The sequence below is a fragment of the Juglans microcarpa x Juglans regia genome, chromosome 1D, assembly GCF_004785595.1.
Source record: "Juglans microcarpa x Juglans regia isolate MS1-56 chromosome 1D, Jm3101_v1.0, whole genome shotgun sequence".
Lineage (NCBI taxonomy): Eukaryota > Viridiplantae > Streptophyta > Magnoliopsida > Fagales > Juglandaceae > Juglans > Juglans microcarpa x Juglans regia.
Window position 1 is genome coordinate 47,559,065 of NC_054594.1, and position 23,874 is coordinate 47,582,938.

General features: G+C 37.8%; 3 protein-coding genes and 1 non-coding gene across 7 annotated transcripts; 2 read left to right on the forward strand and 2 right to left on the reverse strand.

Moving 5' to 3' along the window:
- Positions 1-42: 42 nt before the first annotated feature.
- On the forward strand, positions 43-114 carry TRNAC-GCA. The gene has a single exon. It is a non-coding gene; the product is annotated as a tRNA-Cys (tRNA).
- Positions 115-521: 407 nt separating this feature from the next.
- LOC121256350 (elongator complex protein 1) lies at positions 522-5,740 on the reverse strand. Its single transcript, XM_041157129.1, is given in 6 exon segments — positions 522-1,043; positions 1,137-1,235; positions 1,541-2,561; positions 2,564-4,561; positions 4,966-5,302; positions 5,386-5,740. Coding segments are annotated over 6 exon segments (3,936 nt in total). The 5' UTR covers positions 5,551-5,740; the 3' UTR covers positions 522-727.
- Positions 5,741-7,300: 1,560 nt separating this feature from the next.
- LOC121236630 lies at positions 7,301-23,312 on the reverse strand. Of its 4 annotated transcripts, XM_041133076.1 has the most exons (12): positions 23,295-23,312; positions 18,977-19,137; positions 18,192-18,297; positions 16,095-17,039; positions 15,894-16,018; positions 15,386-15,550; positions 14,263-15,229; positions 11,920-12,432; positions 11,330-11,655; positions 11,003-11,101; positions 10,801-10,926; positions 7,301-9,614 (listed from the first exon to the last, which is right to left on the reverse strand). In XM_041133076.1, the coding sequence occupies exons 2-12, from the start codon at positions 19,109-19,111 to the stop codon at positions 7,842-7,844; spliced, it is 5,280 nt and encodes a 1,759-aa protein (XP_040989010.1). In that variant the 5' UTR covers positions 19,112-19,137; positions 23,295-23,312; the 3' UTR covers positions 7,301-7,841. The 4 variants fall into 4 exon arrangements, with proteins under 4 accessions (XP_040989010.1, XP_040989020.1, XP_040989015.1 ...); XM_041133086.1 differs by lacking the exon at positions 23,295-23,312 and having other exon boundaries at positions 16,119-17,039; positions 18,977-19,209; XM_041133081.1 differs by lacking the exon at positions 23,295-23,312 and having other exon boundaries at positions 11,336-11,655; positions 18,977-19,209.
- On the forward strand, positions 20,511-23,835 carry LOC121236654 (THO complex subunit 4A-like). The gene is made up of 5 exons (XM_041133093.1): positions 20,511-20,930; positions 21,137-21,262; positions 22,752-22,820; positions 22,906-23,090; positions 23,356-23,835. The coding sequence occupies exons 1-5, from the start codon at positions 20,526-20,528 to the stop codon at positions 23,528-23,530; spliced, it is 960 nt and encodes a 319-aa protein (XP_040989027.1). The 5' UTR covers positions 20,511-20,525; the 3' UTR covers positions 23,531-23,835.
- Positions 23,836-23,874: the final 39 nt, after the last annotated feature.

Below are 23,874 nucleotides of genomic sequence, written 5' to 3' on the forward strand. Positions count from 1 at the left end.
TGATTGATATTAAATTAAAGTCTTGCCCTCATTAACATCCAAGGGTCCATAGCTCAGTGGTAGAGCATTTGACTGCAGATCAAGAGGTCACCGGTTCGAACCCGGTTGGGCCCTTTTGTAACTTTTTGTTTCCAATAATATTGCCCCACCCTCCTCCCTTCCAATAAGCCAAATAAAAGTGTGAAACTCCCCTCCCGGGGGGGTGGGGTGGGGTGGGTGTGGTATGTGTCACATAATTACTGTCCCAATTTTTATATTCAGTTCAATGGATCATGCACTTCTCAGGTAAACATCCCGTGATCAGCCAGTCAGCCCGGAAGTGGCCACAGAGAATAGAAGTCGAATCCAAGGCCTGCCTCGTAAAGCAGGCTCCAACTTTGGGAGCAAATCTTTGAGTGCGCACAAGGGGCCAGCCAGCAAAGGAGGCACGATCTGCCCAGTACGGCAAGGAAACAAGAGCCACCGGATTCGAGACCATTTAGTTCTTTCTTCATGTTCTCCTATAGCTGAAACAGGCTATGTGAACCGCCCATAAACGAGGACTTCCACTGTTCATTCAACAAATCAACCGTTTACAATGGGATGCTACCGATTTCTACTGTAAGAACAAGATCACACCGCACTTTGATTTTCTCTGATTTGTGTTGGGAGTCGGACTAGAAATCAGATTAGGACATGTCCAGGCTGAACTCGGGAGTTATTGGATAAAATTTACTAAACAAGCCTATTAAGGAGAGAGGAATATTTTAGACCGCCAAAAGAAGGCCTCTGAATTTTGCGCTTCGCTTTTCACTCTTTGTATGTAGAGCTCCAAAGTATGTGCTTGCTCATTTATGCTATCACTCGGCATAGCATCTTCAGCTAGCTGAACTGCTGCCATTTGAGATATTTGAAAGTTCTCCGCGGTGTGTTGCAGCTTCCTTGCAGTTGCTTCCTCACTGGTCATTACAAGGGATCCCAGTAAAGATTTGAGTTCATGCTTCGCTCCAGCTGTTAGAGACATGCCTTTCAAATGCTCTACCAGAGCCATCTCCTCACCAGGGCTACAAATGTCAAGTAATTATTTTGTCCATGAAATTTTGACTCAATTCCAACCTAGTAAAAGAGAGGAGATTTGAAATTAAATACCAAAATACCTTCCAGGACGGATTTTTCCTCTCTTTCTCTGTTGTCTCATGTCTCTGGCCTTGCTTGCCGCACTTGAGATGATGGAAGACGTGGTGGTCTTCCTGGTCCTGCTCATGGAATGAGGCAAACACTTTAACTAAATGGTAGTGATATCATCCTTCAGCGGACTTTGTTGATGTAATAAAATATTATATATATTCAGGGTCGAAATTTAATCCAATTAAGTGGTAATAAAGTTTGGTAGAGTCTAGTTGAAAATTGAATAAAAAGATGTCCAACCCGAGAATTTGCCAGACGCTAAGAAAGTGAATGCTGGGCACACTAAAAACAACTAATAACTGCGTAGAACCAATAAATCTACCGAAGAATAATACACTATGGATCCAAAGCTATATGACGAGTAAAGTCATACCTTGTGGTGTAAGCACTCATTCCACTGAAATTACTGCTAGCCTCTGAAGCGGTATCATCATCAAGATCACTCATTGACCGTTCCTCTGCCTGCAGCTTTGCCGCAAGAAGTAATCTTCTCTGTCGAACAGCTAAGTAGCGGGCCAGATACTTCCCTACTTTTTCCAAACTTTCCTCGTATTCTCCTATCAGCATGCTTGCACATTCCAAAGATGCATTCTTCACTTCCAAGATTAAATCCTCTCTCCTGTGCAAAAATGCAACCCTCAAAGCTTCCTCCCAGTCTCTTGCACTAATTAACAAATTAATGCCCTCATTTACATCTCCACAATACTCCAGAGCAATTTTGGCAGCTTCCCCTGGTTTACCAAGAGCTTGAAGTTCTTCAGAAAGCTCACGAGCCAGTTGCATGACCTCATCTTTTCCCATCTCAAGGAGCCCAGTCACTGTAAGCACACCACTCCAATTACCACAAGCACGATATGACTTTAAAGCCTTTTCCAAACTGAAACAGCACAAATAAGTTGTAGCAGCGTCCTCGAAACATTTTTCCCCACTAAGATGATCTCCCCATGCCTCGAGGACTTGCTTCCTCATGGCAGGATCATTGATAAGTTGAAGTCCCAAAGGAAAAAGTTGAGGATTTTTCTTCATGAGGTTCATAAAATCGTCATAATGAGCATCTCCTGCAGAAACGATGTGTTTGAGAGCATTTGCATACCTGCGCAGCCTAAGGTCAATATTGTAGCACATCAAGAGAACTGGCATGCGTTCCAACTCTTGAAGGAAAGGAAGAAATTCTTTTGGATCTCGCTGCGAGTTCAATGCTACTATAGCGGCAAGGTTCAAATCATAAAGGCCTAAAGCAGCCTCAAACACAGCCTCGGAATCAGATAACCACAAGAGATGCTTCAAAGCTTCTTCAGCAGAAGGGTAAGACCTTCTTTTAGGGTCATTTGAACTTGATAATTCCAATTCACGAGTAACTTTTATTCTCACCAAAGCTTCTTCAAGCAATGGGGATCGCTACGAGCAAGAGTAGTCAATATACAAAGCTCCCTTGCAGGGCTTTCTGGTAGTTGTTCTTCAAGAGCCTTCCTTATGGCCAGCAGAACAGAAGAACCCTTGTTATTGACATCAAGACCTTTCAGGTCTCTAGCTTTCAGATCTTTGACGTCCTTTGAGCAAGGTAAAGATATGATATCTCCGTACAGTCCCTCTGTGACATTCTCATTCTTTATGGCACAAACAAACTCAGTTATGTGGCTCAAATTGTTAGCCTGCCTAACAAACTCTGCAGCTGATTGGAGGAATGCTTGCCAACCACAATGGTCAACAATGACGTTGAAATCTATCCTATGCCGCCTCACCATGAGTAGTGCATCTCTGAAGCGCTCTTGGACCAATGCATTGACGATAGAGGCCAGGACTAATTTTCTAGGGTAGATACATTCCATATTTCCCCTAGTTGTTTGTAATATGATAGCAGCTTCATCTCCATGAAGGACGCCAACAATTTTGGCACTTCTTTCCCATATATTTATAAACGTTTTAATTTCCTCTCTTCTCCTGTTACCAGTGTGGATGAAATTTTCATACATTTCTAATTTTCCATGCAAGATATCATTAATGCCAACTATGTAGAGCAAATCCTGTTTAGTGGCAAGAATTAAATGCGTGATCACTTGATCAGCCAAATTGGAGTACAATGAAAAACTGCTGCAGTTGCTGCACAATATCCTCCCACCAACACTCAACCTGCCAATGTCATTGAGTCCAAAAAGCAAAGGCTTCAATGATCCACCATCAACAACTGAAACCACACTCATCCAAGGGCAAGATGATAAGAAACTCAAATCATTATGTTTCAGGGCTCCTATCCTACTCGTATACTCAAAAATTTTTCCTCCATCAAACTGAATATAAGCTGAACATCTTTTGGTGGGGTTGGGAGCAATACCGATAACCTGCCCTTCCAGAGAGTTTTGATGGGAGATTTTTGCATGCCAGCCCGAGCATGTCAGCAAACCTGGGACATGATCCTCAGAGCATGAAAGCTCAATTTCCTGCAAATAAAAGCCAAGAATCCCATCCTCATTCGATGAAGTTCTGGACAAGTAATGATCAAAACCATAACGGGAAACAGCAAGCAGTATATGCGAATCCAACCATATAAGATGCACAACAGATCCAAACACAGATTCAGATATGGAGGCTTCAACAATAAATTGTTTGCCTTCAAGTTCATCCCAAGTATCAACTGTGGGGAGCTCTACGACACACAAACAACCATCTGATAGAAAAGCAGCCAAACAGTTCTTAGAATTCTTGGAATATAAAGATATCTCCCGGACAGCAGTCGGGAATTTCAGATTGAATAGATACATAGGAGGTGGCATAAGAGACAAAGCAAGGGGAGTCACAAAAATCTTGGAATCATCAACAACTAATGATATTGAGTTCTCTGTGACAGCCGTATTCCAGATGAAGTTGTAAAGTGTGATATGCCCCCCAAGAGTCCAACAAATCAACTGCATTGGCTTTGTCGGGTCCCACATGAACTTCACTCCATCCTTCTTAGAGTACCTAATTTCATGCTTTAAGTACCAATGATTATTGCTGAACAACCAGATCTTTACAGCATCATGTTTCTCACATCTGACAATGGCTGCAAGAAGATCTGATGTGCAATTCCACCTCAGAATGTCTATTGTTGAATCCATTTGCTCATTGATGCTGAATGAGCTTCTTTCTAACCCATTCCTCTCAAAGAAAACTATTGATGGGCACTCATTATCTGTTTTCCTGTCACAAACAGCCGCAATTTTTGCTCCACTTGGCATCCATTCAATTGCTGATCCCATAAATGCCTTTGATTCTGAAGTAGCATGCAATGCCCCTGAATCTCGTTCCCATACCTTGATCCTCTTAAGCAAGGTATTAGAATCAGAAACTTCACTCAGTGTCACAAAGTACTTCCCATCACCTCGCCAAGAAATGGGACACTCATATCTAGAAAGGTGGGTTCACCTGAAAACCATAAGCCCACTCATTAAATTTTCAAATTTAATCAAACCCCCCCCCCCCCCCCCAAAAAAAAAAAAAAAACCGCCATCATAAAGGAAAAACAAAAGTCACCCTGATATAATCATTCTAGATAGGAGGAAATTTAATTGCAACATAAATTTCGTCCAATTAAGACGATGATACCGTTCAAGCATATATAAGTGGTGAATTATAAGCCTTTTTATTCGTTCTATGTTAGTCCTTTTCAGCTAAGGTTAATTAGAAACCCAACACTAGAGCCAATCTATCAGAAAGTGTATAGCTTCGTAGAAACAAGTGGCAGCAGAATATGCCATGCACGAAAACTTGGAAAAAAACCAAAAAAAAAAAAAAAATCAATAATGGCAGAAAGTCATGGAAAAGGGTCCTTACGTACGTCAACACCTTCAGGAACAACCACCAGTGCAGTCTCATACAGCAAATCCCAATCATGAGTCATAACCAGTATCTGCCCCAGACGACTTAATACAGCAAGCACATCCCCGTCAGGACTGGGTGAGATGCACCTAACCCCACCCTCCACTTTGCCAACCATAGTGGTTTCATTTCCATCCACACCATGCAGCAACAAAAGCCCATCAAAAGTCCCTATTACCAGCGCCTCTTTCTCCATCAGGTACTCCAAGGCGGTGATGTAGTCATTGGGCTCCAAGTCGATGGAATCCACGTCCGCAGATAAGCTCCACGCCCTTTCATTCTGGGGGGAAATTCGCAATAATTCAAAAAATAGAATGGAATAAAGAATGGAATTCAGAAAACGAAGGCATAGATAGTGCTTACATGGAATGAGGAGAGATGAGTGGTGTAAATACGGTTGGAAGAAGAAGCAAAGAACAAGCGGCTCCGCTCGATATCGAAGGCCGAGAATAGTACGGATTCGTCTTCTTCCTTCGACTCTAGCTCGAGCTTCGAAGAGAGCTCCAAGTAAAGCTTCAGATTGTTCATTCCGGGCTCTGTGTAGAGTGCGGCAAAGACCTGAAAATTCAAATCAGGGCTAGAGAGAGGAGGAGGAGAAATTGTGCCCTAGTTTTTTGCACTGGGTGGTTTTGAGGGTTTAAGGTAAAGCCTAGGACTAGGAGCCAGGAGCCAGGAGCCAGGAGGAGCAAAGAAAGAAGAGGCGCCTGAGAATTTAATCTGGGTCGCCCAGAATACTAACCTTTATGGTATTGGGTCGGATTGTTGGGTGTGTCGAGCCCATTCGAAGAAAAAGGGTTTCTAGGCTGGGAGAGCTCGAAGCCCAGATACCAAACAGAAGCCCAATCTATGTACTTCAGCTGAGAGGGCTTGGCCAAAGTCCAATAATAACTAAATTTTAGCCAATATATACCAAAAAACCACCACATTGGATTGGGCATCTCAATAAAATTTTAGACTTCTACTACAGTGATTCTCCAAATTGGTAGATGAACAGTAGGTTAGCCAAACATTAAAATATTCAATTCTCACTCCTCTCACAAAATATGTAAGTATTTTTTGTAATTAAGAAATTTGATTCGATTTATTATTATTAAATATAAAATGTGATAAAAATAAATTAATTAGTTAATATTAATTAGAATATTAATTATGAAGTTAATTATAATGATAAGTTAATTATAATATAATTATTATTAATATTAATTTAATATTTAATAAATGTGATAAATATTAATATTAATTTAATTAGAATATAATAATTATTAATATTAATATTTAATGTTAATTTAATATTTAATAAATGTAATAAATATTAATTTAATTTAATTATAATATAATTATTATCAATATTAAATTGGTAGAATTATAAAATGTGATACAAATAAATTAAATAAAAAATTATTAAATTAATAATATTTTATTATTATATAGAGAGTAAATGGCTAATCCAATGTAGAGATTGAATTTAAATGAAATAGGCAAATGCAAAAAAATATGATATTGGCTAAATTTTAAAGAGGAATTTGATCAAGTCAATGAAGATGCTCCGAGAAGCATAAATGCCATGATTGCTTATATTTTCTTGGAAAACTTGTTTTACAAGGATTTGAACTTTGATGTCGACAATTTTTGTTGTGCATTTATCTATGGACAATGCTATTCGGCCCTGACTTTGCCCCTAGTGCAAATTTTTTGTTTTAGCTTTTTTTTTTTAATATAAATAAAACACACTTAAAAAAAAAAACACTTTCAAAGTGGGGGGCATTTTGGGAAGTAAACTAGCATTTTCCAAAAATAAAAATAAAAAATTGCATTGGGGGGCAAAGCGGGGGCATTTTGAAGGGACAAACTAGCATTTTCCATTATTTATATGAGGTAGAGATGTCATTCGATCAAAAGGTTATTTAGTCACTTTATTTAAATTCCGAAGGAAATAAAGTTAATTATCTTAATCAGACTCCATAAAGTTCATATTTGACCTGTGAGCTCCCCTTAAACAATAGTCTAGCAAAGGAAAAAAGGATTGGGGGATTTGGGTTCAAGCTACTGAAAAAGCTTTAATGCAATTTTAACCCCCACATAGAAATGGATAAGGAAACTGCATTATGGCAGGCGAGTTAGGAATATCAAGGTGTCCATGCAATCCAGCAACTCGGCCAATCTTAACAAGTCCATTATCGTTAAATCGATTCTTGAATAATAGCAATCCACAAATAATAACTATTAATCAATAAATAAAAGAAAGAAAACAAGCATTTCCAGTAACACTATCCATAACTACCGAAAAATGCTTTCACCTTCATTTGATCTATAGACTATTAAGTACAAGTACAAGAACATGGGTAATTACAATTTATCAACACGGTAAGACAGTATCATCCCCCATAACAAAGGGAACAAAATGGAAGACAACAAGAACCACCCTAAAAATAGGAAAGAAAAGAGAATACAAAAGAAGAAAGCGAAAAACCACTAATCTCTCTCTCTAATCCCAACCCTGACGGCTCTTCTAAACCGTATCCGAGTATCTTCACCACCAAAACCTTGCTTTGCCAGCTAAGTGAAAACTAAAACCTCTTTTGTTTTCTATCCTGTGCTTATTTCTGGTGTCTTCGTGAGTCGTTAACATCTTACAACATTCTGATAGCGTTACTGGAACCCACCAACTTACAAAGATGTTCAACCTAAACTAAAATGGTATCAGCTAGACTCCAGGCCTCTCTCCTCACTAAGAAACAAAACTGACCCCAAGCTTCCATGAACAAATGCTGTCTTACTGGCCTGACATCCTAACTATTCTACTATATCTAAAGTAGATTTTAATCAAATAGAAAGCCCTTTTCTTTTGCTGCTTCCACCACAGTGCTAGCATTTCCTCTGGTCTTAGATAGGTTATAATAGAATTTCCACAAATTGACAGAGAACGGATATACTGAAAAAGCTTTCTCGTAAAACCTTTCAGAGATGGCCTCATTACCTGCAATATTGCCCAAAATATCGGCAGCTTCTACCCATACATACTCTGGTGGTATTGGAATAGCATGAAAGATTGCACCGACCAATGTCGAGCTCGCCCAAAACAAAATCCCAGCAGAAGCAACATTGGTAAAGTTGTAGTTTCTGCTTAACAACTTGCAGACAGACATGGCTAACGGGTAGTTAGATGGTAATATCTCCAAGATGGCTTCGACAAAATCCACCAAATTCTTCAACTCACCAAACTTGGGTAAAAGAGATGGGCCATACCAAACTTCAAGCAGCAAGTTAACCAGAGAGAAATCAAATGAAACAGGATTTAATATGTTATTAACTAGCTGTTGAACTCTTGGTTTCTTGACATCATCAATGAATTTTCTTGATAATGGCACAGAGATGAGGAAAAGTCGGGCATCATCCAGATAACTCTCCAATATGTTCTTGATCCCAACGATAGGAGAATCCTCCTTCAATGATAATTTGGCAATGAGCAAAAACATGGCATGCTCTCTCAAGCAATGCTTAAACCATTCTGGAGTAGCAGCCTTCATTGCCCAGTCAATGGCTAACTGGGCTTCAATGTGGTTATTTAGCAATAATTTTTTAAGAGAAAGATTGAGATAACCAAACATTAGATCTATCCCATTAGGATTGGAATTCGATGTTTCTGGACTTGCATTTGAAGCCAATCCTTGTGAGCGACAAGACTTACCACCATCCACGGCCTCTGATAATCTGCTTTGATGACATTGAACTTCCCAGATTGAGTGAAACCAACGGATAATAAGTTCCTTCGCAAAATCCAAACTTGCATTCTGGAGGGCATATTCAACGTATTGATTCCAGATACAGTGAATTCCAGGGGCTTCTTTTGGCCAGTTTCTAAGAGCATCCTCAAACCCTAAATAGCTCAAATCTCCAAAATCATGTTTCAGTGTCCGTGCCGATATTAAAACGAGTTCTAAGCAAGATGGGTACAACTTAATATATTTGTCCAACAAGTTTCTCACGCTTTCTAAGCAATCAAGTGCCATCAGGCACCTAATAAGGTTGACAGCAAAAAGCTGTGCTGATCTCAGATTACTTTCACTTTTATGGGATTCAGAATAGAGATACGAATCAACAGAACTCGCTGCTGCTTCCACAAGCTCAACAGCCCTCCGTTTCTCATCATCTATCAGATCAACAAAAGGCCATTCTATTTCAAGTTCTTTCTCACATTCAAACCTCTGTACCACAGCATCAGGCAGTTTCCTGTAAATAACTAAGTACACACGACAAACCCATAATACACATTTGTCAGAAATTTTTAAGCATGCAAGAATGTCTGAGTGTGAAAGAGAAAAGGGCTCATTAGAGATTTTCATAGCAGGGAAGAGCCCATAGCTTCTCTGGATGGCCTTCTCAACATTCCCAGACATGCGCAAACAATCCATCATCTGCAAAAACAGGTCTAAGATGCATGCACTATCACGCATTCTGTCCTTGTCAGAAGCAGATGCATGGCGACAAAGCGCTTTGATGGCTGCATCATATGCAACCAACCGGCCATCAACTTGTGTACGACTGTTGATGTACATAAGCCAGAGTTCATAAGATCCTTCATTGTGTTTGACCTGAATAGCAAGAGAAAAGTGTTTCCATATGGCAATTCAATGTCAGTTCGCTGAAGAGAACCATAAAAGTGCTTAAACTAGAAACAGACAGGAAATGCAGGAAAAATAAGGTGGAATATGCTATGAAAGAACAAAGACAATTAGAAAAATGATGGCAAGAAGGTTTTCCTATACAAAGAAACATTCTGCATTAATTTCAAACAAAACCATATTATTTTTACTTCTCCTTGTAATCTAACTTTCATGAGCTCTCTGTTCTTACATTTTTAAGAGCAGGGAATGCATGACCTTAAAGCTCCAACACAAACAGTAAAAGAAACAAGATTCAAGAGCTCAACGATCCCATTTCCTTTTTACTAATTTATCCCTCAAATAAGTAGAGTTCCAGCCTTGCCCATTGAGAGAGACTTAATTTCGCCCAGTTGAAAAGATAAGTACAACTCAAATGCGGAAGCTTTCATTAACTACCATAGACATCTGGAAACACAAACTATGTATTTGAAGCTCAAGTATAACCACTTTTCAAGTCAACCAAAAGAACGTTTATTGCTGTAAAACAGAAAAGAGATGCTCTCGAGAAAATAACCAACACTAACCATCCCCTCCTTGCCCCCAACCCAATCAAGGAAAGAAAAAGAGACTAAAAAAACCGCCATGACAGAGTATGTTGGTTGGAGCCAGATTTATAGTATGTGGGCGGCATGCATTTGAGCACCATGGGTATATTTCACCCTACTTGATCTCACACACTGGATGGTAACAATCATGCATAAGCAGCATCACATACTAAAAAAAACTCTCATCCAGCGCTTATTACTAGGCAGATGAAACAACAAATCAATACAATCGTGAATCCAGATATAGGATATAGATTACAAGAGTCAACAAATCCATACAAGTCAAACATGATAAATTTCAGTATGAAGCACTGCTATGGAGAATCAGGAAGTCCCATCAGGTGTGTAGACAGCTGCCATCAATACATATCAATAGGACTTTTTTTTATAGGTAATGCATATCATTAGGACTAATAAATCAAAACCATATAGATAGAAATCTTTAGTGCCTTCTTAGAGTTACCAATGCTAATAGCAACAACACCTATAAGCCTGTCTCCACACTTGCAGAAACTCCTCATTCTTCATAGCATACTCCATTTATAATAGGAAGCATATAAATAACATACCGCATAAGAGAACATGTCATCCTTCCCAACTGATTTCGTATTGCTATAGTAAATAAGTAGATAAAAAATCCAGAGTGTTACAGAAGTTGGATCAGTCTCAAGAGCTCGTGACAGCACATCGAGAGCCTACAAAGCTCAAAAATATGAGATGAAAATATTGGCAATGCAGGATGATATTCCAAATGCACAAAATAAAAATTACCTTTTTCACACCCTCTATATTATTAACCTCCTGATTGAGAATAATAAGCGCCATCTCAACGGATTGATCATTATTGGCCAAAGCTTGTTCGAGTTGATTCTAAGCATACATCATGTAAGAAAAAAGTTAGCATGGATGAGACAAAAAGGGACCAAACAATGCTATAAAACAGTTGCTCATGAATAAAAAACAAATTGGAGACTACTGGAAGTTGTGACCACTAAAAAGATAGCAGCGATATGCAGGCTAGGCATCTAAATCAAGAGAATAACCTATTTTTATATGAAGAGGAAAATCAAGATAATAAGCAATGAACAATAAACAAACCAATATGCTGTTTCTACTCTGGAAATATGATGACTGCCTGTTCCAATTGCCATCAATCTCTATACGACCATCACTGCCATGCAAGAATGGACCATCCGCAGGGAAAGGTTTTCGATGCATATTTGATATTGCTAAGGAGATGCTGAAACACTTTTCCCACCATTGACTGGTCACTCGTGCTAGAACAGACTGATATGAAAGCGGATCAGCTCTAAGCATATCTAATCCAACTAGATAAGTTGGAGAGACTGTAACATCAAAAAACTTGGGACCTTTTGTTGCACCACTACATGCTCGTTGATGTAAGATTAATCCTGGTTGAGAACCTGCAGAAGTGTTTTTTTTTTATATAAGTAAAAGTAAAGTTTTAGTGATAGTAAAGGCATAGCCCAAGTACACCAGTGGTATACAACGAACATGCCTAATTACAACTAAGCACTAGTGAGAGATACAATCAAATCATGAAGATTGTCCGTATTACAAGAACCTGCAGAAGTTATATTTATCCAATTTGAGTATCTGCAAAACTACTATTCAGGAAGTAAGCAATATAATGCAGGTCTCAAAAATCACCACAGAAATTTACATACCGGCACAATCAGGATCATCATGCTGATACATATTTCCATTAGAGTAGTCCTTAACATGTTGCCAAGGACATTCATCATTGTTGCATTTTCCTCGAAGCTCATACATGCAAAGGGGCCAAAATGGATTAACTGTGGGGTTGCAGGTATAAGAACCAAATTCTCTTCCACTTAAATCTTTAATTGCATTTGCTATTGCAGTGTTCCTCTGAATCTTGTTAGAGTTAACATGAGCACTCTCTTCATTGTAAATATCATTATCCTGACTTTGCTGATCTCTGGTCTGCAATTCTACTAAACCGATTGGAGACATAACCTTCAGATGACAAAATGCACTCCTCAAAATTGAAGGAGGTGAAGATGACACAGAATTCAGCAAGTGGTGACCTTGCCTAACAGATAATCTGCAGTCCTGGGAATCAGTAGTGGAGTGAGAGTTTGAAGCATTTTCAATTTGATGCTGGTTCCGAACATCAAGAGAAGGCTCAATGATACTTCTTTCTTGCCTATTAGTGCCTAGATTAGGGTAAAACAAGATAAAAATAAATAAATAAATAATATAAGTTCGAGTGGAATAAATCACTTTACTCTATGCGGATTGATATCAAATGGATCCTCATAACTAAAGACAATAGACATAATATAGAGTTTTGATTACAAGTTTGATAACAATTTATACTAGATAGTTGGATCTGATTGGATGGAAAATTCTATACACCATACTACCATCTCACTTTCATCTCATTAAGTAAGATGTGGCACATTTATCACCATTAAATGATCATTTATTGCATGCTTATTTATCATCTAATGGTGATGAATGTACCACATACTACTTAGTATGATCAAAATAGGATGAAAGTGTGGTGTATAGCATTACTCCTGATTGGATTGATGCTGCTTACAAATTTCAGTACAACTAAGAAAGCACATGAGATTAAATATCAGTTTCGAAAAAATTAAATCCTACTAGCATTTCCAAATAGATTTAGCCACAGCCAAATCTCGCATCACAATTACAAGCTTTTTTCATGGCATAGCTGACACTAACTACTAAGAAATTTCCATGCCCGAAAAATTAAATCCCCACTCAAGTTCCTTAAGAAAAAGTAGTTTTTTTTATAAGTTGAATAAAAAGAAGTTTTTACACTGTAATTCATGATATTTCTGGTAGATCTTTGTCAGAAAAAGAAAGGTTTTGTCAAATAAAATATATGCGAAGGACCAGTAAATTACATAATAGAATTGAAAGACAATGAAGACCAAACCACAAGCCTACCATGCACATGGCTTTTGTCTTTTCTAAACAACAAAACAGGCATAGTCCAAGTACACACGACAAATACAATAGAAGACACCTAATCAAAAACTAGAAATAGATACAAGAAAATCATGAAAGCCGAGTCTGTTGAAATCTATAGGAATTGCCCATGACAATAGTGTCCATGGTTTTTTATTCTCCAACCAACAAAAGTTCATAACATTATTATGTTTTTTTCTGACATAAAGCCTCACCAAAGCATCAGCCCCACCCTTGGGGAGTAAATCCCATATATACAACCCCACCCATCAAAATTGTGTCAATTAATCCAATAAAACTTCTATCCGAAATTGAACCTCGTAATGACCCAGGAAAAGTGCTAACCACATCTACACCATAACACCAAAAAGACTAGTTTATTTGAAACTTCTCGAGAATCACTTACAAAGTGCAATTTCACCAAGTCAATAATGTGGGACTTAGCACCCATGATTACCTTTATAACCTACCCACTAAATGTATGTTACGCATATTCCCAATGTGGGATTGGGGCTGGGTGCTAAATCCAGGATGCCCAAGTCTACAGCTCATCTCACACTTGCGCATGGATACTAGACTATACCCCAACAGGTAACATCATTATAAGCCATTCAAACTATAGATAAGAAGAGGAAAAAAAAAAACACCAAATCTTATATTCAAGCATGTTTAATAGGTAGTACAGTTGTTTAATAACCAGCATGATAAAACAGGCTCTACTCTCAACATGGCCTAAATAAGTAACACCTTGTTTTGTTACACAGATGAGATAAAAATTGAAAGTTGAATAAAATATTGTTAGAATATTATTTTTTAATATTATTTTTGTTTTGACATTTGAAAAAATTGAATTATTTATTATATTTTGTGTGGAAATTTGAAAAAATTGTAATGATTATATAAGATGGGATGAGATGAGAGAAAATGAGGTGAGATGAGATAGTTTGAACTGTGTAACCAAACCAAGCCTAATTGTTATATGAAGATACTAATTGTTATGTGAAGATACAGCAAGACCACCTCACACATTCCTGTAAGAAAAGTACCTCCGTGACCGTGTTTTGTATGTTTCTCTATCCCTGATAATGAACCGTTCCCAGTATGTGTTCTTTCCCTTCCAACATCGTTTTCAGCCGCTTGTTCCACTGCATGTTCTGTGTTATCACATGAACTGATATTCTTTGATAAATTTCTTGTCCCTAACTGTGCAAATAGTTTAGATCTTAGCGTTGCTTCAAGAAGCAAAGTATCCTGGGAGCTATCAATTAAAATTTTTTTGTTTGACTCATTATTTGAGTTATTTTGCCCATTTACAAATTTTTTTTCTTTTATATGACATTCATTGCTGGGTTGAATAGATTCAACGTCAAATGGAAAAGTCTCCTCATCTTCATCTGCTGAAATATTTGCATCATTGGAAGGAGATCGAATTCCATCAGCAGCATTATTGCACCTATGAGGCAAGGGTTCTGATGTACTGGCATCTAGTTCACTGCAAGGTTCAGACCCCAGATTGTGTCCACCCAATTGTCGATGTACTGCATTGATGGGAGCATTGCCAATAAAATGGGTATTTGAACCACATCCTGGTTGCATAAAACCATCAAATTCAGGCTGCATATGATGGCCGGGAGTGGGTATAAGATTCGCATTTTCAGACATGCTATTTGAATAATCCAACCCCACCCCAGCATGTTCATGCTGCATCGAGGATGAGAATAAACTGGAGTTCTCCATAAAATAAGATCGTAAGTGGGCTGAATAGTGTTCCCTTCTGCGATAAAGATCAATACATCTAGCGTTAGCCTCAACCAAAGCCCTCTGAGCCTTACGATATGCTTTAAGAGTATTTCTTTCCTCAATTTCACATCTGCGTCGGTGCTCTTGTGCTTCCTCCAGATCCTTATCCAATGATCCCTCCATTTCAACTAAAGATTGTATTGTTATGTTGCTGTGCTCAGAGACATTTGAATTGCCCAAATAATTCCAAAAGCTAGCATTGTTCAGTGATCCCTAGGATACAATAAGAGAAAGATAATAATAAAAATAAAAAGAATGCAATTAAATTTAACACAAAACGAACTAGAAAAATATCTATCACCTAAAAAGAGAAAAACATCAGAAGCAGAAGCACATATAGGCCTTCATGCCTGGTGACTGGAAACGAACCTGGCATACGTTGTTGAATGAGGGCTCGAGTGTCATATCATTAGGTATGACTTCATGATGGTCTCTACCTCTTATCAAATTGTTCTGAGTTGTTGCTTTGTATAAGAGGGAACCAGGTGGTTGATGGCAACCAATCCCAGTTTCTTGACTCAATTCCAAACTGCTCTGTAATGTGAACAAATATTAAAAAATACATACAAAATGCAGAGAATTCTGAGCCATATTTCTAATATGTTCATAAGATTCCAAGCAGGTCTGTATGATATATATAATAGGAGTGATGCAAAACAAATCAAAGCAGACTGAAGAAAATTACGCAATAGAAGTGCAGCATAAATGATGAATATTTTTTTTTTTTACAATTAATAAGAAATTTTATTACCAAGAATAGGCACAGCCCAAGTACAAATAAACTAGGAGCTGCTTTTAAAGGAATCAAATTTTTAAACCTTGCTATGGAGCATAAACTAAGAGCAGCAACTATTGCTTAATTAAAATATTAACTCACCAAATTCTTTGGCAAAGCATTGGAAGTTATATTTGCTAGAGGTGTAGTCTGGTTTAAAACAGCACAAGAATTCACCTGCCTACTACTCCTGCCAGACTGATTACAACCAGTATTGATGTCAGCACCTGCAGAGCATAAGCACGGCACTAGTTGGGGCATCTCAAAGCACTCCTATGTTAAATTTTCAAAGTAAATTATTACCATCATTAGCCATGCTGGGCATACTTTCAGGTGAAACAGCAACACATTTGTCATCTTGCCTTTTCAATTTAACAATACTTGACTCTGCTCTCCGCAAGGAAACTTCTCTTTGGCTACAATCAGCCTTATTCAAGTTTTGCAGACTAATGCTTTCCAATGCTGTCCCTTCTGATACAAGAGTAGATTTTGTAGCAGGTATCTCTCGCTGGTCTCCTGAATTTAGCTGGGCATTGATAGATCCACCAACTTTTAAGCGTTTCTTGTCTGGCTCTTTCGATTCCAACTGTATAGAATTGGCAGAAGTTGCATCATGTTTCCGAGCTGTGTCATTTTTTATATTAATAGCATTGTGATCCCTGTCCAAAACTGAAGCAGATTCCTTATTTTGTTGGGCAGACTTGTGCTTCAATTCATTTTCTCGAAGAGCAATCTGTTGCCGCAAGTCCTGAAGTTTAGTATTGTTCAAACCCACACCCTTGTCACCGCTGTGGTCTTGGTCTAAACTTTTTTTTACGGAATTAAAATTTCTCCATCGTGATCCTTGTTCAACTGATGAGTTTCCAGCACCCCTGGAATTGGCTCCCTGGATAGCGGTTGTCGCAGACATAAATGGGCGGCTTAAAGAAGTTTTTTTGGGTAATACTTTGTTTACATTTCTTGCAGTCTGCCGTAACTTGGTCGATTCTGCTGAGGATGGCACAGACAGTCTTCGGTTACCCTCCATCACCGTCATGTTGCCTTTAGTTTCTAAGGCTTTATCCTGTCTATACTCTTCAGAGTCACTGCCACTGTCATCATCTGAAAATCTTATAACAAGGTTATTATTGTTGGGCCCCAAAGGGGGACGCCAAGCAGTTGTAGCAGATTTAAGTGGCACTCGGTTTTTATCAGAGCTCTTTTGAAATTTTGGTTGCATAGAAGTTCGGCAATGGATATCAATGGAGCCTGTAGAATTATTACCAGAAAAAAATAAATAAATAAATAAAATAAAATAAAATTGCCTTCCCAGATAAGCTCATTGAAGATACTTTTAAAAACATAATATTTATTAATGAAAGTCAATTCCAAAAATATAAATAAATCAATAAGATGAAACAAAAAAGGCCACTCTTCAAACCTTAAGAAACCACCATAAAATATACAAATTTAGAAACAGAATAAATGTTGAGTTATAGTCTCAAATTGAGACCCATCAGCATAAGGTATAGAAAAGATACATATCAACATATGAATATCAGATGTACTTTTCAAAAAATAAAAAAAATCACATGTATTACGAGCTTAGAAGGAGATAGTATGTATTACAATGGTACTGATCTAGCAGGTCTGACCCCACGGAGTATGATGGCAAGAGAGCAGACTTCTCTATAGAAGACTATTTGCACTACTTCTAATATATCCTTAAATAGCAACTGGATAGATACCAATAGATACCTTTTGTAAACTCATTTGTGATTAACTAAATTAACATGCATTAGTTAATAAGTTTTTTCAAATACAACACTGCATATATAGTTTCACATTAGAAAGAATGTAGTAGTATGCATGTTGATAATTTTTTTCAAATACAACACTGGATATATGGTTCTGCATTAAAAAGAATGTGGTAGCAGCAAAAATAAGCTGCAGAGCAAGCCAGCCAGCAGTTTGGAGTGCAAATCAAAGGTTAATCAATACAGGGCATGAGTATCCGGACACATAGGATCATTTTTTTTAAGTATCCGAACACAGGATCATAAATTATAGCAAGATTCGGTATGCTCTCTTACATCAAAGAGTAGATCAAATATGGGCTTCCCAACAGGACTCCATGTATCCAACAATTCCATAATATTGTTTATAAATGGTCCAAAGCTTTTCTAAATATTTATAAGAGATTAGAAGATTGATCAAATGTTAAGCTCAACAAAATGAATTGGTTCTTCACAAACTGTATATACAGAGTTTGATCTATAGGATGATAGATCTTGAAACCCTACAATTAATGTGTTTTTCTAGTGGAATCTAAGGTACCTTGCCCAAGAAACCTAATATAAGTTTGCCCCAAAAAACTAACAATTATATTTCTCTATTCTTGTTTTCACTTGTAACACTTACCCGCCTGAATGCCTTGGGTAACTTTGATCACTGGAGGAACGGGAATATGCCCTGCAGGTGGCGCAGCAGTACCGGCGGACTGAAGGGCAGAACAAGCGGGATTTTCCTGTCAGGCAACCAGAAATAACCCATTGGAAATTCCATTCCACACGCGCGCGCGAGCGCGATACTTCTAGAAGATAGAAAGAAGAAGTGAAGGTGGGAGAACGGGTGGGAAAGCTTTATATAACGCAATGTTTTCACTGCAATGGCTTGGAGTAAAATATAATCAAAGTTTCAAATCCGAATAATGCTGCTATATAGGATATAACAACAAATATTATTGAAGAACCTAAAAATTAAATATAGTAGGTGAAAAAAGAAAACATTAATATGTACGCAGAGAAAAATATGAAAACTATAGAAAACAAACCATTGAAGAATGTATAAGAAAAACATTAATATAGATATACCAGAGACTTTGGATATCGGAAAACTATACGATGGAATATGAGTTCAAACTTCTAAATCTCAGATTTATTATCATTTGTGACCCGAAAGTAAAGTAAAATAAAAGATTAATTTAGCCCAGCCTACAGATTAATGCAAATAATCAACTAAACTGAAGTAACATTTCGTATTTGGAAAAAGTGAAAACGCGTTTTCTTCTAATTATCCTCTGTTTCCTCGGCGACCAAACAGAATCCAGCTGACCAAAGTAAACATTGTTAACTCAAAGAAACCCTTAACGGAAAGCAATCTCGCTAACAGTCCGTATACGATGAAAGTGGTTTGGAGAACAGTACGTTGTCGTCGTCGCCGTCGGAGGAGGAAGATAGCTCGCCTTCTTCTCTGACTTTGGAGGAGGGCTTATGAGCGAGCTCTGTGTTAGGGTTCGAGTCCGCGGGTTTTGACGCCGCGGCGTCATCGATCTCCTCCATCCCTCTCTCTCTCTCTCTCTCTCTCTCTCAACCTCTTTCTTCTGTAAAGAAAGCGGTCTCAAAATAATCCAAACTCGTGACCGATCGCTGAGCGAAGAGGCGGTTAACATTGAAATAAAAGAGCGATCGTGGGGCGGCCCGATCTCTAGAGAGAGTAGAGACTCTAGTCTCTACTCATTAAATGACTTAATTATCCTTCTTGTGATATTTATAGGAAAATAGTTTTGTACAATTCGTTTTTTAATAATCATGCATTAATTGATTAAACAATCAATACATCTCTGCTTCGACAGAATACATGGAGATCGTTCCATATTTACACATGGACAAGATAGATTAGTAGCGCATTTTACTAAATAGTGAGATGTTGAATTAATATTCCTTCTCGCGTAAATAACTTTGGAATCATAAAACTTTTGTTTTAATTCGGTTTGGGTTGAAAACTCATTTTAATTTATTTTATTTTATTATTATAATTTTTTAAAATTTTTACATAAAATATAATTCGGTTCAATTTTTTCAAATATCAAAATAATAATAATATTAAAAAATAATATTTTATTCAACTTATCTAAAACTATATTAATTCATCTCTAAATTTAAACAGGACTTGAGTCTTTTTGCATCCTCAATCAACTTTCTATATCTATTGAGATTAATATATGAATTATTTAAGCTATTGACCGCTTGCAAAGAGTCACCTTCAAATAGCATTTTATCCAATCTTAAACCATGGCAAAAAGGCATAGCTTCCATCAAACCCAGAACCTTTGCTGACATAAGTTCTAACAAGATGGTCATGGATTTTCCAAGGTTGCTTGAACATTTTCGCCTTCAAATCACGTACAATAACACCCACGCCATTCCTATTATGCCTAGAATCAATTGTCAAATCTCAATTAGCCTTATAGTAGTTAGTATCTGATCGAGCTCTCCATTCGTGCAATGAGGCTGTAAAGTGAGGGCATATGCAAACATTTTCGTTACGTTTTCATTTTCTCAAAATAAATGCAGTTAACTTGCATTTATTAAAATTAAATCTAGCATATTATCCTCCATATCAAGTATTATCTACTAAATAATTCATGATATTTATAAAATAATTAATATTCTTTTAATGCTTATAAGTATATTTTCATGCTTCAACGCCATTATCGTATTGGTATATTATAATATTATTGGTGTCTGCACATATGAGAAAATCATTGGTATAGCTATCTCTAACTTCTCATCCCAATTGAATGATTCATATTGAAGATGGATGGAATAAAGAGTTGGGAGAGTTGAATAAATTCAGTTAACAGTACATACGAGAACTTGTATCAACTATCAGGTAGCCAAATCCTCCAAAAAGTGAATAAAGAGAATAAAGAATACTTAAAGCGCAACGTATTCAAGCAAGAAATCCACTATAATGTCCAAAAAGCCCAATGTCCACGCGTCCCATTTCTACTGGGGTTTGATGGAGACGTACGTGGCCCCAAAACACTACCACTCACTTCGGGTCCGTGGAAAGGAAACGAAAAACGGTAGACCCATTCCTCAGTTCTATCGTGCGCTGTGTGACTACCCGCTCTTCTTCTTCTTCTTCTTCTTCTTCTTCCGTCCCGTCAAAACCCTTACACCCAAATCATCGCAATATCTGTCGAAAATGTCCAAGAAGCTGGACATGTCTCTTGACGATGTGATCATGAATAGTCGGAGATCAGATGGTTACAATGGTACTTCCAGGGGCCGAGGCCGCGCATCTGGTCCCGGCCCAGATCGTCGGTTCGTGAACCGCACCGTGCCTAGAACGGCGCCGTACTACGCTCCACAGGTGAGTTAGGCTGTCGGCTCTCTCTCCTTCTCTCCACCTATCATGTTTGCTTACCGGGAAAACGGAGTTACATTTTGCAGCATCATTTTCATTTCCTGCTGAAAAGGAAAAAAAAGAAGCTTAACCGAGATTAAAGGTTTATGTACGTTGTTGTTATTATTAGTAACCGCCAGATCATTTGAAAAAAAATTGTGAATGTAATGCAGCCAATGCAAGTGTTGGATCCCATTTTTCAGCAACAAATGGTCTTGGGTGGGGGCTCTAACACGGAGGAGGGCACCAAAATATATATGTCAAACTTAGATTACGGCGTTTCTAACGACGATATTCAGGTAGAAATCTAAATTGATTTCGTTCCGCAAGTGATTTTTTCATCAGGATTCCCTATCCCTTTTTTTTTTTTTTTTTTTGAATATTTTGACTAGCCTTTCTTCTCTCGTGTGTGTAGTTCTTGGTTACAGATATGCTGTTTTATTTATTTGTTCGTGTTTAAGGCCTGGCAAAGTTATTTGTTGGAATTAGAAGATGGAATGTTTTGGGGAATTCTGGTACAAGCCCGAGTTATGGAACGCATGATGGGGCAGCGTTTTGGTGAAAGAGCGGAATGAAGATTGAGTTAGTGAGCTATGGTGGTGGAAAAAATAAAGAAAAAGATAGGTTAAAATATTTAGAGCTATCTCAAATCTTCAACTAATACGTTGATTGCAAATAATTCTCTAATGCCTTTATATATATATATATATATCTCCAATGCCTTTATTCATTTAGCTAGGTAATATTTATGCTTACATCTCAACTTCTACTTAAATGAGAACACACTTTCTACTGGAACTCAATCTCACAACTTACTACTGGTTCAACAACTAGACACCAACTAGACTAGGACCCAAATACCACTACTCAATACTAGGACTCAAAATTAACTAGGATTAAGTAATAAAAATAAATAAACAATTGATTCTTGACTCTAGGACTCAATAGGACGGAATGGACTCTTAACTCCTACTAGACTAAATTGACTCTGACCTTTACTATGATTCTTATGGAGGTTTACGATCAACCTCTAACAAATTCTGAGTGGTTCATCAAAGCTCTCAGAAGTTAGAGAATCTTTTGACATTCTTTATTACCAAGGAAGTTGATAGGGGTTGAATATTTGCATCATATTGGGGTTATAGCTACGTGGTTTGATGAAGTGTCTCTTGGAATCGGTGGTGAGGTTTGATGACCACTCTGGCTTCACATCTGGAGTGAGTTTTGAAGGTTTAGCTTTGTTATTTGGGAGTCAAGGTGTGTTCTCTGTAAGAGTAACGCTTGCCAATGTACTCATTGCAGGAGAGACATGGTTGAACTTGTGTAAATATACGTTAGCATTTTTTCTTGTGGATTGTTTAAATAGTTGTTTGTTTCAAGCTGGCTTTAAGAACTCATAATTCGTTTGTCATTCCTTCAGTGATTTCAGTAATTGGAGCCCACTTTTATGTCTTGAAGGGTGCATGTGTGTTTGTGCACATTCATGTGTGCTAGAAGTCATTATTTCTGCTTGTGAAAACATCTTCATAGTTGCTATGGGCTAGTTTTGAACTATTGACAGTTTGTGTATAAAGATGACAATACTGCTCGATGATAATTCGTCATTTCTCCTTTCTTCTTGATTCATTTGAATTTTAATGGCTACCATTTAACTCGCATGTTGGGTATAGAATTCAGTTTATTTCTTACACTGAATTAATACATTTTTATATGTTTTATTGAGTATCTTTGCGTCTTCTTGAATCATATGATATTGGCATCTAAATGAAAGACAGTGCATCTTTGCAGGTTCTTTTCTCTGAGGTTGGTGACTTGAAACGATATTCCATCCATTATGATAGGAGTGGAAGGTCAAAGGTATATTTAGAGCATTAAGTTGGTCAGGTTCTTCTGTTATTTCTTTTTTTCCAGTGATTTTTAAAGATTGCTTTTTTTTTTTTAGGGAACAGCAGAAGTTGTCTTTTTACACCAGTCAGATGCTGTAGCAGCTTTGAAGAGGTACAACAATGTCCAACTTGATGGGAAGCCAATGAAAATTGAGCTTGTAGGAGTGAATTTGGTTACTCCTGCTTTTGTACCTTCTAGTACAAGTAGCATATTAGGAAAACCAATTGGCGCCTTTAGAAGGTATGGAGTTATATGTGCTATCTCATTTCATATACTTCTCATGAGCTCCATCTGGTGGTGAATTAATGATCATATGCTCGTTGAACTCGTAATAGTAATTAGTAATTAAACAAGGCATTTCAGTTCTTAATTCCAATATCAATTGAATGGGGGAAGGAAGAAAGATGGAATTTGATATATTACCGGGCTGTATCTGGGTGAAACATCTCTCTCTCTCTCTCTCTCTCTCTCTCTCTCTCACGTGGTCTTCATAATTTTTATGCAGTGGACAAGGGCGGGCTAGTCTTGGGGATTGGGTTCGCCGTGGCGGTGGTGGTGCCATTGGACATGGATCTGCTAGGGGTCGCACACAACAGAAAGATCGTGTTGAGAAGTTAACTGTAGAAGATCTCGATGCTGACTTGGAGAAATACCGCCTTGAAGCTCTGCAAATAAACTGAAGTCAGTTTATAGTTGATACTATTTTTTAACATTCTTGGCTAATGCATCTTCCAATTACATTGGCTGTTGCTCCTGAAGTACTGCATGCTAAGATGTTGGAAATGTCAATCGTAGGATACCAGGAATATAATTAGCTGGCATGGCTTTGGTTTGCTGACACTCACTTGTTCAGTTGGTTTTTGTCATGCAACGCCCAGGCTGCATGCCATTCCTTTGAAATCAACATACCATTTTTCTTCAGTGGTGGACATATGGCGATGTATTTCCGAAGTATTGACAATTACATGAGCATTGTAGGCATTAATTGTGCGGGCATTTCAGACATGTGGGCTGGGTTTAGCGC

Bases quoted from the DNA above. Each gene is read 5' to 3' on its own strand.
- LOC121236630 (XM_041133076.1), bottom strand. From the start codon at position 19,111: ATGGAGGAGATCGATGACGCCGCGGCGTCAAAACCCGCGGACTCGAAC. The intron at 12,433-14,262 runs GTACTTTTCTTA...ACCCTAATCTAG, and splicing joins TACAAAACACGGTCACGGAG to GCACTAATAGGCAAGAAAGA. The intron at 9,615-10,800 runs GTATGTTATTTA...CTTGCTATTCAG, and splicing joins ATGACATGTTCTCTTATGCG to GTCAAACACAATGAAGGATC.
- LOC121236654 (XM_041133093.1), top strand. From the start codon at position 20,526: ATGTCCAAAAAGCCCAATGTCCACGCGTCCCATTTCTACTGGGGTTTG. The intron at 20,931-21,136 runs GTGAGTTAGGCT...AATGTAATGCAG, and splicing joins CGCCGTACTACGCTCCACAG to CCAATGCAAGTGTTGGATCC. The intron at 22,821-22,905 runs GTATATTTAGAG...TTTTTTTTTTAG, and splicing joins ATAGGAGTGGAAGGTCAAAG to GGAACAGCAGAAGTTGTCTT.